The following is a 15,518-nucleotide window of genomic DNA, read 5'->3' as shown; positions in this document are numbered from 1 at the left end:
ATTTCAAAGTTACCTGTCAGTATAATACACACCAACACACACACACACACACACACACACACACACACACACACAAACAGCATAAGATGAAGTTTAAATGTGGCACCAAAGCCACAAAGAAAACGTTGATTTCCCCTCACCATCTATAGCCACCAGTATGGCTGTCTGCCCTTTGGTTTCGTGGCTTGACATCGCGGCATCCACATCTGCTCCTATGTGGTGGCCATTCCTCCTCATCCACTCTCTGTTTCCAATCAGGACAGAATAAAACAGCCCTTCAGCTGGAAACAGAAGAATGTGATTAAAAACAATGACTGCTTACAGTTACACCTCACTAGCACCAGGTTGGACGCTCTTTGCCTTCAGAACTGCCGTGATTCTTCATGGCATAGATTCAACAAGTTTCTGAATGGTACTCTTTGTAGTCGTCTGCTGCTTTTGAGATGGTTTTCTGCATACCTTGGTTGTAACGAGTGATTATTTGAGTTACTGTTGCCTTTGTCTAACTAAGTGAATAATTTCCCCTTTTCAGACCATTCTCTGTAAACCTTAAATATGGGAAATATCTGAAAAACTCAGACCAAAAATCATGCCACGTTCAAAGTCACTTAATCACTTCCAAACTCTGATGCTCAATTTGAACTTCAGCAGGTCACTTGTTAACATCGCTGCCAACTGAACATGCATAGCTTGAAAAAACAAAACAAAAAACTAGCCAGTGTCTGGGCTCTACAAAGAACTCTTCGTTGTGATTCTGTGGCCAGTATGGGGCTTGAACCCATGACCTTGGCGTTATTAGCACCACGCTCTGACGATCTGAGCTAACTGGCCTACACAGTGGTTTCCTGAGGGGTTTAACACTGTCTAACAATTTTAATTAATAGACAAATGATTCACTAATATAAACTTCAATAGAATATTCTGGTATCTGTACTTGAGTAGTTTTTTTCTGACAACTTTACTCCCTACATTTAAAAAAATATATCTGTACTTTATACTCCTTACGTTTTCAAAAGGGGTCCATGAAATTTATACTCGGGGGTGAAACATTTCTTTAAGTGGCCGGTTATTACAAATTACCTAACAACTATACACTGTGTAAGATAAAGACAGTATAAACAGTATAGTGTCAGTGTAGAGGATGGACATTAGCCATGATAGCTGTGAAACATCTGCTGACATCTTGTTGAATTCAGTTATGTGCATCTGCAAAGAGCAGCAGGTCAGCTGATTACAGCCTGTACACTAAGAAAATCTACTGAAGCTCATATTAGAAATTATTGTGAGTTGTGATTCTATTCCCCACACTGAGCCACTACAACCAATTTCAGGTTTCCCTACCTGCTAAATCCCGGTGCAATCCTTGACTGTTCTCATTTTCCTGTTTATGTGTGGAGCCAAAGGCACCCTCTACAATGTAGGCAACAGAAAAAAGTTTTGTTTTTTTCATTCACTTTCACTGCAGGGGACCTACATAACAGATCACACTGAGTATATTAATTTAAATTTAAATTCAAATAATTTTTGAATTCTTGTGTACTAATGTTATTTTATTATTATATTAACACAGCACAAGGTTCAGTTACCTCTGTACAAAAGTGGTTAATAGACTACTTTTTACTTTTAGTACATTTCAGAGCCTGTACTTTTATACTTTTACTTGAGTAATAAAGTTGCTTTAGTACGTCAACTTTTACTGGAGTATTTTTAACCCAGGTATCTGTACTTCTACTTAACTAAAAAAAAATCTGTACTTTTGCCACCTCTGCTTTGAATAAAGTTTACAGTTACAGTTTTTTTCTGACCTGCAGAGGTGGACTCTCCTGCAGGCAGTATGCTGCTTTCTTCAATAGTAGCCCCCGGCAGCAGGAATCGCTCCTCGCTCGGCTGCAGCAGCAGATGTTCCACGCTGGACACCCGGCAGCTGATCCCACAGCCGGGCACGGCCTGGAAGTCCTGGCAGCACCCGAGGACATCGGAGCCCAGCTCCTGTCAGAAAGTTGATAGAAAGTCAGTAAAGTTTTCTCCTGAACAAAAAGGCAGGCATAAATAGACCTCTCACCTGTTTGCAGTATTTGGCAACTGCTATGCCTAGCGGGTGCTCGCTGCTGGCCTCGGCGGTACCCACCACTGCCAGGATCTTCCTCAGGGGCATGCGGGCCACTTCCCACAACACCAGGACTCGAGTCACCCGCGGCACGCCGTTTGTAATAGTGCCAGTTTTATCAAACATCACCACACTGATCTGATTGAGACACATCGAGGTCAGTGTCAGGTTTAAAAGGGTTTCTAAGAGGTGCCTTATTACACTCTGAGCACTGCACTCTAAACATTCCTTCTCAAGATTACTTTATATTATTATTTATTCGATTTTTATAATGTATTTATTTACTTGTTTTTTTTATTTATAACATATTTGATCTCTGGTTGGAGGGGCCCATTTCTGCCTCAGGCCCCAACAGATGCTAGAATCGCCCCTGGCTGTAATCAAGCAGCAATGCCACATGGTGTCACCAGTTAATTAGAATAGAGGCCGACGCAAATATTAAAGTGAAATGTTACATTTCTGTGGTTGTTCCAGCTCTTTTCTCTTTCATTTATTCGCTCATTACAGACATATTTTCTTTCTACCTGCTTCAGTGTTTCTGCAGTTTTTTAAAAAAAAAAGCATTAAATGAATCGTAAGGGTCTCGCCTTATGTGCCATCTCCAGCGGCTCGCCTCCTTTAATGAGGATGCCGTTCTGAGCGCCGACCCCTGTGCCAACCATGACCGCCGTCGGAGTTGCCAGCCCCAGAGAGCAGGGGCAGGCGATGGAGAGAACGGTGATGGACGCCTGGAAGGCAAAGCGGACGATGACCTCTGCCTTGGAGATGCTCTGGTTGTAACCCTTTGAGGAGGAGAGTGGTGTGATCAGGCTACAGCTGTTTTTATTCACACGCAAGTCGTCTGCATGCACACTTACCGGGAAGTTCTCCTTCACAATGTCGAAGTTGACAAAGCCAATGGCCAGCCACACTATCAGTGTTAACAGGGACACGATAACAATGAAGGGCACGAAGTAGCCACTGAGTCTATCTGCAAACTGCTGGATGGGGGCCTGAGGAGGAGAAGGGAAAGCAAAATTAGGAGTGTCCTGTACATTAAGAACAGTGAGTGTCCTTTTAATGCAACAAGTGGCCAGTATGGGGGTTGAACTCATGACCTTGACGTTATTAGCAACACAGTCTAATCAGCTGAGCTAACTGGGCAACTGGAAGACAAAGCAAAACGTCTAAATGTGGAAAAGTCTAAATGACAAAGGAATCCAAAATTTTAATCCTTACTTATTCACGCAGAACCAGGGGCAAAATACAACATAGTTTAGTGTTAACAGTCTCTTTTTGTGAACAGTCTCTTTTGAGTGTCTACAGCAGGGGTGCCCAATCCCGGTCCTCGAGAGCTACCGTCCTGCAGCTTTTAGATGCATCCCTACTCCAACACAGCTGAATCAAATGGTTTGATTACCTCTTCAGCATGCCATCGTGTTTGGCAAAGGCCTGATAACAAGCCATTCATTTGATTCAGCTGTGTTGGAGTAGGGATGCATCTAAAAGCTGCAGGATAGTAGCTCTCGAGGACTGGGATTGGGCAGCCCTGGTCTACAGTGTCTGCACACCTCGGTAGCAGTAAGCACTGCCTTCATCATAACTATACTATAAAAACTCAGCAACAAGAACTTTTCAACCATGCAGGACTTCCAGCCCTCCAAGAGCAGGTTCTTTATGGAACTTTATGCATTTGCCATCTGTCCACATGACAGCCAATCGTATTACAGTAAATTTATCACTGTTAGACAACCATACGAACTGAAACGTGACCTTGGTTTCTTGGTTCATCTCTTGAGTTGGGAGCCTGCTTGAATGATTCATAGTAGAGTGTTAAGTGGCTTAACAAACAAAAATAATAAATTAAAGGTACAAGGACTGGACTGAAAATGAGTCCAAAGAAACAGTTTAAAGAGCTTCAGAAAGCTGGAGAACTATTGTTCAAGAAAGTCTGTAAGCTATTAAGGGACTGCTGCAAATATTCCATTTGTGTCATCCGATCATATAAAAACAGTCCAAAATGCGGCGGCCCGTCTCCTGACTGGTACCAGGAAATTCTGCTCTATTACTCCTGTTCTAGCTGGCTTGCACTGGCTGCCCATAAAGTACCATATTCAATTTAAAATATTACTCCTTATGTTCAAAACTATTAATGAATTAGCGCCAAGTTATCTTAGTGAACTTCTCAGGCCACATATTCCTGCTAGAACACTCAGATCTGCTACTCAACTACTTCTGACATAACCTAGATCTCGGCTGAAGTCTCGGGGTGACCGTGCGTTTGCTCTGGCTGCCCCGGTACTGTGGAATAACCTCCCTCTTGCTATCCACGCCTCTGATTCTATTGCACTGTTTAAATCACGACTAAAGACCCACTTATTCAATCTTGCCTTTCCTTCTAGTTAACATTTCACTTGTGATTTTACACTATGCACTTTTATGCTCATTTAATTCCTTGTTTGTTCTGTATCTGCTGCTTCTCCTATGTATCAGTGACCGTTATCTGCTTGCATACCTAGTACTTGCTTTGGTCCTATTTCTATTTCTATTATCTTCCTTTTATTCTCTATGTTACTTGTTAAGCACCTTGGTATAAGCTTGGTTTTAAGTGTGCTTTATAAATAAAGTTTATTATCATTGTCATTATTATTAAACACATGTGAGTAACCTTATAGTTTAAAATTGTGATTTTTATAGCTTACCTTAGAGGTCTGTGCCTCTTCGACCAGTTTGACTATTTGTGACAGTGTTGTTTCAGTACCGACGTGAGTGGCCTCCACCAGAAGGGCACCGTGAGCGTTAATTGAGCCGGCAATCACCAAACTGCCCACCTTCTTACTAACGGGCATTGGCTCACCTGACAGAAAGAGAGGGAAAAAAATTGCAACAAGTGACTAAATGATGGTGTCACAGTCATCTTCTGCCTTTTGTGTAACTGTGGTTTGTTTCTGCTCCAGAGGTCCTTTCAGAGGCTCAACTGCTCAACCACTCTCTGCTGGTTCACTGGCTTTCACCCCTTCTTCTTCACCCACCAGCTGTAATTAAGAACTGGCTTTCTCGAGCACTCTTGCTTGTTACAGCAGTCCAAAGTTGTGGCCTCAGACTCATGAAATTTTGATATTTCTGATTCATTTCCCTTTATCTTTTTATGTCAGTATTCTTAGTTCTTTTTTTTTCTAGTTCTGGTTCCTAATAAATTGGTATAAAATCAGATTCTTTGATTTTCAATAGGTTGAATCTAAAAAATGTCAGATGATTCTTTTTATTGAAATGAATGTTTTTTTCAAACCTGCATGCAAAAAATTTTTTACCTACACAAACCAGACATCTCTGATTACATTTATAAGACTTTATAACTTAATTACACAAATGTAACCTCTGGGACTAAAGATCTGCAATGCATGCCACTTGTTCTGCCACACAGAGACGGAAAACTCACAGAAATTAATTCTAAATTTGGCTTAAGATGCCTGAAATCCACATTCAAAGCCAAGGATTCGCATCATTCACTCCCTCCTACCTGTAATCAAGGACTCATCTGCCATGGAGTTCCCTTCAATCACTTTCCCATCGACTGGGAACTTCCCTCCAGGGACAACCTTCACAATATCGCCCCTCTGAACGAGCTCCACCAGCACCTGCTCCTCACTGAGGCATAAAAATATTTTTACAGACACACACGTCATGTACCACAGAGGTGATGGTTTTATTTATTTATCTTACATGTCTCACCTGATGATGGATTTGTCAGATCCCAACGTGACCACAGTGGCATCGGTGGCTTGAAGTGACATTAATTTGGCCAAAGCCTCTGAGGTTTTACTCTAAGACAGTAGAAACAGCAGAGAATGTATCGTTACAGTCTTAAAACAAAGATGTACTGCACTAATGGTATGACCTCATACACTCTCCTGTCTACTAAGTATGAGCGTTTTGAATTGCTACAGTCACATGGTTGTATAGTTAGCGCGGAAATGTGAGAATTTGTATGTATCTAGGTTATATCTGCATAAAGTAGTTTTGCAAGAAAATCTGTGTTCCCAGATTTTCACAAGTGTGCCGCTGAGATGGTGACAGAAGAAAGTTCATGCTCTCCTGCTGGTAAATATGCGTATAATGAATGGGCCTTCTCTCACTGGTGTTAAAACACCTGCTGCTAGTGTCCCACTACAAAGACAGGAAATTAATCTACAGCATTTCATTTCTGAGACGGCTCATATAACAATGTGTTAGTTTCTTTGTGTTTTTGTCCAAGCCAGAGTACAGAAGCTTATGATGAATCAGTTAGTAATAATTTCACATATGCAGATGTAAGTTCATGAGGAAAAAACAGCACAAGAGAAAACCTGGCAAAAATGTGGGGGGAAATGGGAAATTTAGCAGAAAAACATGAAGATTTATTTGTCAATTTATGATCTGTCACATTTGTAAGAACAAAATTTAAATTAATGACTAATTTTTTTTTCAAAATATAAATAAATATCAAACTTTATGATAAAGATGTCAAATTTATAGAAGGGGGAAACCTTTTAAAATCTGAGGGAAAAAACAATCGAAACAATTGTCAATTTTCACTGGCTGACTTTCAGGAAAAAAAAGAAAATCTATTAGTAAAACACCTGTAAAATTTGCCAAAGCTTTACAAAAATAAATAAATAGATTTAAAAGTAAAACACTGGCAAGAGTGAAAGTTAAAGTTAACAATCAGCAAATTTCCCATAAAAATAGCAAATTTGTGAGAAAATACTGTCAAGTTTATAAGGACAAAATTGTATAAGAAATAAACTGTTAACATTTAAAGGACAATTGTCAAACTTGGATAAACTTTATGAGAACACAGTGTTGGAGATCCTGGCACAATTCTGTGCTGGGACTTTTAGATGTCTGAAACTCACGTAATGCAATGGTTGCAACAAAAATCTGTCAAAATTACTAGAAAAAAATATTAACATTGCAAAACTTCTTTTGAAAAGAGCATCAAAATAGCAAGAAAAAAAGATTTATAACAAAAACATGGCAAATTTACTAGAAATTGCAAATTTCGAAGAAAAAACGAAAAATTCACAGGAAAGAATAGAAAATTTACAAGTAAAATACTGGCGAACTTAAAAGAAAAGATTGGTAACCAGTGGGTGAGGTCATGGTGGCTAGCCATCATCAGAAGCCAGCGAAGTACTAATGGTAAATAGTAATAGTAATAACTCTGTTACAGCTATTATTTGAGTACTGCACAAGATAATAAAAACATGCACTGCAGATATAAAATGCAAGCAACTTCATCATCAAATTGAATGCAGTCCTGTGATTGTGATGTAGCATCAGCTGATGTTCAGTTAATCATTGTCTAGCACAATAAAAACATCAGCCCTCTGAAGAGTCATTAAAATATGGCAATAAAAGCCTGGAGAAAAAACAAACATGCTGCCTAATGCAAACAGTGCAAGTTTGAATTAGGTCATATATAAGCAACTGTAGTGAGCTGATTCCAAGAATCAGCAGTGATTTGACAGTTTATAGTTTCCTAGAATTAGGCCTCATAAACCTGTTTTTCTTTTTATTTTACCTTTGCGATGTGTTCCAGCCATCGTCCCAAAGCGATGAACACAAAGAGCATGGGTGGAGTGTCGAAAAAGGTCACAGGGCTCTGGCTGGCCTGCTCCGCCATGGCCACGATGAGGACCACGCAGGAATAGATGTAGGCAATGGAGGTGGCTAACACAATTAGCACATCCATGTTGGCAGTGCGATGTTTTAGCGAGCGGTAGGCCTGAATGTAAAAGTATCGACCTCCAAAGATCTGCATCAAGGAAGACACAAAGATCTAGTGAGGGGAAGGATTCATGCTCCACCGTGAGTCATACACTTTTACCATCCTTAGCAAAGAAAACACACTCATGTGTGATTAAAGGTTTAGCTCAGATTGTGCTTCCTCACCTGGACAGGTGTGCAGAGCACAAAGAAAAGCAGGTTAAGGATGGAGAGGCCCGGAAGTACATTCTGCTCGGTGGGCATGGAGCCCCCGTGTTCTTGGTGTAGGTTGTCCATCACCATCATGTAGATCATGAGACCCATCACAGGCAAGCCAAAGACCAGGCTCAACAGAAATGTGTTCTTCCACCTGCAAAAAACAGGCAGACATGTCTATTGTGAAAAAAACATTCATCCTTTGCACTGATTTCTTGTACTGCTAGTCATTTTTATGGAAAAATTTAGCGGTAAGCTAATAATCTGACACCTTTTTTAGCTGCACATGTTCCCCTGGTGGCCAACCGGAGAAGGGCCGGTAATTTCCAATTGCCTGACAACTGTATACAGTCTAGTATAGTGACAGTGTAGGGGATGGAAAATCAGTCATGATAGCTGTGAAAAATCTGCTGACATCTTGTTGAATTCAGTGATCTAAATTCACAAAAAGCAGCAAGTCAGCTGAACGCAGCCTGTACACTAAGAAAATCTAGTTTTATCACCTCTGGTCTTGCACCTCTCATATATAGCTAAGAGCAAAAACAGTCCATCTGTATGACATTTAAGGAAAAGTAAAAGTTGGTACAAGTACTAATTAATAAAAATGTAAACTCTGACCTAAATCTAAAAAGCCTTTTCCAGTAGTGAAAGAAAGTGTAGTGAGGGATTGTGGGTTTAAGCATGACCTGGGGTATCAATATATGGATCAAAACCACCATGTGCTGGTTATAACTCTCCACCTGTCAACGGCATACTCTCAGGGTTTAATTGTTAGAAAATTTGTTAATTGTTAAAAAGTTAGCATCCATTTAAAAATAAGAACTGTAAACCAGATACTTGCTGTCGAATTTCTTCTTTGTGATCGAGGTTGTTTTTGAAGCCCGCCTGCTCCAGCCTGGCCTCAAATCCAAGACCCTGAAATGAGGAGAAACTCCAAGGTGTGAAATTGCATGTGTAAAAAATTGTAGGTTTAAGATAGCTTTTAAAAGTCCTGTGATAAACACCTGGATGAGCTTGATAATATCCCGAGGTCCGAGCACCTCTGGGTCAAACTCAACCTGAGCTTTGTTGGTTGCCAGTGCGACCGAAGCCATGAGGATCCCTCTGGTTAAGTTGAGCTTGGACTCGATGTTGTGGACACATGATGCGCACGTCATGCCTGTTATCTGCATGTGAAATACATGTGATGTGGAATTTGCACAAAATTCTGCATTATATGGTGTCCCGCAGACTTACAGTGAGGTCCAGCTTTCCATGTGCTACTGCATTATCCTCAATCACTTTGGCACCAAAGCCCAAGTCTTTGATGAGCTCAGTCACTGCAGTAGCATCCAGGACATGTGAATCATACTTCACCTCCGCCTTACCGGCCATTAGCGACACCAACACTGAGAGGATTCCTGGTTAACAAACACAGTACACTTTATCAACAATCTTCATCTCAGTTCAAATGCCTCATCCCTGGAAGTCGCTCACCTCTGTGTTTGAGCAGGTTCCTCTCGATGTTGGACACACAGGAGGCACAGGTCATCCCCGTAACGCAGATGAAGCATTTCTGTGCCTTTATCTCAGGCGAACTTGCAGATGGTGCCTGTGAACCCGTCCCATTGCTGACTACAGGCCTGTTTGTCGACATGTCAGAAAGTCCAAAGCTTACAGGCTGGGACTTTTCATGACTCTGAACACTCTTTATAGGTTCTGAAAGGACAAAAAAATATGGAGGCGCCATATAAGTTTGTAGCTCTACAGATTTATGAGGCTCAACTTAGAATCTTCAATCACCATAGTCCAACTGGAAATTTTAAAAACTCATCCTATTCTCTTCCTGAAGGGAGGGAGGATATAATCTCTTTCATTTATTTTTTTGTCTGTTTGTTAGCAGTGTGGCAACCAGAGTTTTCGAATTTTGTGTGATGGTAGATAGCAATAACCAATAGATACCAATAACAGCTCAAGGTGATTTAATTTTCAAGAAAATCGGTCAAAGTCGAGGTCATACCAGATGTGAAAGTTAGTAAAATCTTTATATCACCCATAATTTTTCAGATTTCACAGCAATATACTAGGCCCTGTGGGACATGAGTACCTAGGTTGGCTAAGTATCTAACATTGACACTTATTGTTTAAGGTCAAAGTTGACCTTGGAAAAAACACTTCAAGGAATAATATCAAGTAATATATCCTGTGAAAATGCCTGGAGAGGCATCACAGTGACGCCATAAAGTTTTGCAAAATCACACATGCATGAATATATCTTAAAATGTCAAACTTTCATAGCTTATAGAAGACAAGGGTAAAGATATAAAACTTTAGTATTTAATGCTTCAAGGTCAACGGTCAGGTTCACACAAATTAGGAAAAAGCCTTATTTTCCATGGGTCATCTCCAAACTTTAAAGCAATAGGAACATAAGTTACTTGTTTGCTTGAACTCTTTAAAACATTGTATGCCTTCACAGAGAAACAAATGGATTAATGGATTGGATAACATGGTAGGAACTAACAACTCGGTCGTCAGAGAACATCTGCAGGTGGCATGATTCCCTGTTGTACTGGAAATATAAGGCGCACAAAGTAAACAGGAATGATTTTTGATTGTTTAATTCTCATATAGCTTCAAAGCACAGAATTGGAAACGAGCATGAATGGCATTTCTAAAGCAAGCTGGATTTATTTTATTTTTTTTACTTCAAGTCCACAATCTTCTCCCACACCTTCTGCTAAACAGATAATGCAGAAGAGAAAATAACCAAGCATTTGCTTAGTTTGAGAAATTTGGATAGACTTTTTTACAGCTCACTGGCATATGATATACAACCACATGATATATAACTTCTATCCCAATAAGAGGCCAATAGAGGCCAATAAAACCTGACACTGAGAGCTGAGCAAGATAAAGAGAAATTAAAGAATTTGTTCATAATCTGCCTGCATTAATCCCTCATCTTGGCAGGCTGTTTCTGCAATTAAAGCCCTGGTAAGGATAAGGCCTCTCAGAGTTTCACTGAGGAGTACAGTTGTCTGGTTCCCAGAGTAACCGTTGAGTTTCTGGTTTACTCTAAACAACATACCTCTTCTAAGAAACCCTTTAGATAGCATGTACGCGATTTTACGGTTAATGGCAGACATTTCCTAAATGAAAGCAAACCCCTCCAAGGACATCAAACAATGAGTGCTTTTATACCTCGGGTGTAAAAACTAGTTCAAAGATACTTGAGTTCCCAACTCACTCCTTGCCTGACAGAAATAGCAGATGAAGAGATGAGGTGCCACTGAGGCATGAGAGTTGTTTTTCATGATCATCCCATTGGTCTGTGTATGCCTTTAATAAGTATTATTATTATTATTATTATTATTATTATTATTATTATTATTATTATTATTATTATTATTATTATTATTATTATTATTATATTGCATAAAATGTAGACTTTACTTTTTTACTTTTTACCTCTTGTTTCTGTCTTGCCCTGACACCTGAGATCAGCCAATACAGCAGTGGGCCATAACAAATTAAAAATTGGTCAGATGATCCAGCTGTGCTACTGTTCTTGCATCTCTGGTGAGAGGCACTGAGACCAGATGAGAGGATTTGGGGAAATGATGTACAAACTCAGAAATGGAAAGATAGGGATAGGGAAAAAATGCACCAACCTGTGCCAAATTCTACCCAAAATAAATTAAAATGCACAACTTCTTGTCCAAGCCTGATCAGCTGGAGTCAAGCTAACACCTGCTACCATGTGAACTAATGGGTAAGGTATCTAGTTCCTGAGTGTTTGTGTCCCTTTATGTTGGAGAAGTTCTGGGATCTTTAGGTTGTGATCTGGACCAAGTGCTGCGGAGCTCAAGTAAGATGTTAAAGAAAAACAGGATGGCAAAAACAAATGCTAACTGTTCCCTGGATGTTCAGTCAGTTGTCACCCTCACTATTTATTAAGATTTGACACACTGAAAAAGAAAACTGAAATAATCCTAAAATAATATTTTTTTTTAAAAGCTTCATTAAGCAAACATTTATTTTTGTTACCTACCTTTAAGTGAGGCGTCAAAGCCCATGTCCTCAATAGCTGCCCTGAGCTGCTCTGGCTCTGTCAAATAGGGATCAAAGGTTATTGTTCCCTTTTCCGCCTCCAGGGACACCGCTATGAACCGCACTCCAGTCATCTGAGAGATCCTCCCTTCTATTGTCTGCACACAAGAGCTGCAAGTCATCCCTCCAATCAAAATGGTTACAGTCTGGGTGGAGGCATCCACCTCCTTTTTCTGCCAGAAACTTAAATCTTCTACTGATGGGTCCTCTGATAACAAATCAGTATCAAAGCCCATGTCCTCAATTTTGTCTCTCAGCTCTTCATGTGTGACTAGAAGAGGCTGAAAAACAATCAGCGCTGCTTTGTCCTGAAGAGACACCTGAATATGTGAAACCCCCTGCAGCTCCCCGATCTGTCCCTGAATGGACCGCACACAGGACTGGCAGTGCATACCATCCACCCTGATCTGCACCACAGACTCCACGCTGTATCCCAAGGTCTGTAGTTCCAGGGCGATCTCTTTGGTTGGAATAACTGAAGCATCATAGTCCACCTTGGCCAAACTGTTGGGTACAGACCATGTGACAGCAATTATTCCATTCAGGCTGCAGATTCTGGTTTGGATGATGTGGACCTCATGCTCAGAGGTGATCCGCTGAAGTTTAAAAGCTGCTCTTGAGGCAGCTTTAGGTGGAGGGCAGAGCTCAGTCTGGCTCCCATACTCGTAGGCCAGGTTTTCAAAGCCTTGTTTCTCAATGTCATGGTCATTCTCCTGGAAGGACAACAGAAGAGCATATCAATTCAGCATTTTTTTTATTTTTGGAAATGTAGGGACAATAATTATTGCAATTTATCTTAAAATTACAATATCTTAGGTCATATTTTAAGAATAAATCAGAATCAGAATCAGAATACTTTATTAATCCCTGGGGGAAATTATTTTTTGTTACAGTGCTCCATTTTCGAACCAACATTAAGACAAGACAGACAATACACTAACTAAGAATAGTACAATATATACATATATACACATACATACTTCACTCATAAATAAATAGTTGGAAAAGAAACTATAAAGGCCGTCTTTACAGAATGCTATTATTAAGATATGTAGTAAGACAGAAGGATAAGATCCAGAAACCGTAGTATAAGGTAATTCTATCAGGCTTCTGCTATTTGACGTCTGTGAGCATCAGAACTGGAACATCACAGCAACTCTGACCTAAATTATTCAGATGACACAAAGCTCTACATATAAGCGTCACCACACATTTAAAAGCCCCTAAAAAAGTATGTATTGTCAGATTATTATATATATATATATATATATATATATGTGAGTATATATATATATATATATTATATAATATATATAATATATATATATAATATATATATACACATACTTATCTATATATATTATATATATATATATATATATATTATATTATATATATACACTATCCATGGACCACTTCTACTTTTAATGCTACTGCAAATAACCACAAACCCACAATCCCTGGCTTACTTTGTCCATTAGATCACTGGGGACACACATTAAGCCACATTGCTGGGCATTGTTCAGTACACAGCTTATACATTGCAGAATGTGGGGAAATACCAACTGTTTTCCAACTGTCATGAGATTCTTGTTGGAACTTGTCTTGTTGTTTTTTCTCGGGATATAGATTTTCTCAGATAAAGTGAACTCATCAAGTATTTAATAAGTATTAACCACATTATATTAAGCTGCATTTTGCATTTGGTTTGTTGACATGCCACATTTATGTTGAATTCCTTGGTGCTTCATGTTGCATATTCATGTTGCTGTTGTGACTGTATTAGTGGCTCAAGAACAAAGACTTCACAAGACCTCAAATACACTTGTAAGTATGACAACCCTGTTTCTGCTAGTCTTTTAAGTCCTCAGCTGAGAAACAACATGAATTTTTACTTAGCTTTACAGTTCCTAAAGCCAGCCACTGTTTAATCCTATGAAAAGCCCCTGTCTGACCCCAGTAAGCTAACAGAAATCATTTACAGGGTAAGACCCTAAAAGCAAAGTTTTTTTTATATGAGTTTGACTAAAAGCCTTGGACCCTGACCTGGTGTATTTTGTACTTTTTTAACTACAATCTTAACATTGTAGTGAAAACCAACAACCACAGAATTAATTTGTAGTCCTATTGTTAGTCACGTTGTGCATTCAGATTGTGGCCAGGTCAGAAAAGAGTCAACAACTTTCCAAAAGCAAATATGTGAGTCAATGTTTAATCCTGGGTGAATTGGCTTCTTCTTTACACAGAAAACTGCTTTAAAATACACGTTTTTGGTACCTCTCAAGTGCAATCTAAGACATTTATGGATTGAAAAATGAGATGCTAGATAGATGGCTCAAACACTACTGGACACTTTAAATCCACTATAAGGCTGTCATGTCAGGAGACCACATGATTGGCCCTTCACCTAAGCCTCCCAGCATGACTCTGCTTAAAGACATCTCATTGAACTGAGGGGAAAAGCCAACCCTTATAAAAAAGAAAATTAAGCAGAGTTGCACTTGCATTAACATCATTTTATCCATTTCATCACAAACACAATGCACAACAATTTCTATTACAACACAACAGATGTCTCTGATTTAGAGAATAATCAGTGGGAATCTGTGCATTGAGTTCAACTTCTATTTTGTGTTAAAGCAAAAGCAAACACTGCAATGTTGACTCATGATCAAAGTGCAGCAGCACTGAAATAAATCACACAGGAGAAATTTTACAAATTTCACACCATCTTTTACATTTCCAGTGTTCTCATACCAGTCCATTACTGTATACATGCTGCAAAAAATATACAAGTGCATTTGTATCACAGTCTACTTAAGCTCAATGCAAAGCTCACTGCCTGGTAAATATAGAGAATTTAACTGACTAAACTGACATGTTGTCATCCTTTTCACATGCTACATAACTACTCTTTGTAAATAGACCTACATACTAACTGCATCATACGGAAGACTATTTGAACGTTGACACTGAGGATTGGAAAATGTTATTCCCATGTTAACCTTGATTCTGTGATATTTAAATGAGAAGTTAATAAACAATAATCAGATGTAAGTACATTCAAGCAGAAATAAGAACCTCCAAGTACCTGTTAAACTGTGTTATTTGTCAAATGACAATTTTTAAAAAATCTTTAATCAAAAATAAATAAAAAGGTGATTCTACCCTTTGGAAAAAGGCAAGCTTTTTACCCTTATTTAAGTGAATAAGCTTAAATAAACTAACATTCCAAAATGCACAATCTGCTGCCTACCTGCATCATGAGCACCTGCGTCACGCCGTACCTGCATGTTATGTAAATATGTTCTTTCAGGTGTCATGGTCTTATAGCAGAGTTGGTTTTTTTTTTTTTTGGGTTTCTTCCAAACTTCTT

The 15,518-nt window shown here is 39.2% G+C and overlaps 1 protein-coding gene and 1 non-coding gene across 3 annotated transcripts in view; both read right to left on the bottom strand.

Moving 5' to 3' along the window:
- atp7b (ATPase copper transporting beta) overlaps positions 1-15,453 on the bottom strand; it is a 19,753-nt gene extending 4,300 nt beyond the window's left edge. Inside the window, exons 1-17 of one of the 2 annotated variants that reach the window (XM_005952012.3) lie at positions 15,399-15,453; positions 12,084-12,855; positions 9,527-9,748; positions 9,287-9,450; positions 9,055-9,216; positions 8,892-8,965; positions 8,021-8,204; positions 7,650-7,883; positions 5,819-5,910; positions 5,607-5,734; positions 4,789-4,943; positions 2,965-3,099; positions 2,695-2,889; positions 2,063-2,245; positions 1,806-1,989; positions 1,342-1,410; positions 141-281 (exon numbers count right to left, since the gene is read on the bottom strand). In XM_005952012.3, coding sequence (XP_005952074.1) covers positions 141-281; positions 1,342-1,410; positions 1,806-1,989; positions 2,063-2,245; positions 2,695-2,889; positions 2,965-3,099; positions 4,789-4,943; positions 5,607-5,734; positions 5,819-5,910; positions 7,650-7,883; positions 8,021-8,204; positions 8,892-8,965; positions 9,055-9,216; positions 9,287-9,450; positions 9,527-9,748; positions 12,084-12,855; positions 15,399-15,407 — 3,103 coding nt within the window. In that variant the 5' untranslated portion in view covers positions 15,408-15,453. The remainder of the gene's footprint in view (positions 1-140; positions 282-1,341; positions 1,411-1,805; positions 1,990-2,062; positions 2,246-2,694; positions 2,890-2,964; positions 3,100-4,788; positions 4,944-5,606; positions 5,735-5,818; positions 5,911-7,649; positions 7,884-8,020; positions 8,205-8,891; positions 8,966-9,054; positions 9,217-9,286; positions 9,451-9,526; positions 9,749-12,083; positions 12,856-15,398) is intronic. The other variant, XM_005952013.3, reaches the window with a different exon arrangement.
- Positions 758-831, bottom strand: trnai-aau. The gene has a single exon. It is a non-coding gene; the product is annotated as a tRNA-Ile (tRNA).
- Positions 15,454-15,518: the final 65 nt, after the last annotated feature.

This window comes from Haplochromis burtoni, unplaced genomic scaffold, assembly GCF_018398535.1.
Source record: "Haplochromis burtoni strain Fernald_Lab_line unplaced genomic scaffold, NCSU_Asbu1 Contig_1262, whole genome shotgun sequence".
Lineage (NCBI taxonomy): Eukaryota > Metazoa > Chordata > Actinopteri > Cichliformes > Cichlidae > Haplochromis > Haplochromis burtoni.
This window is presented reverse-complemented; position numbering and strand designations above follow the sequence as displayed.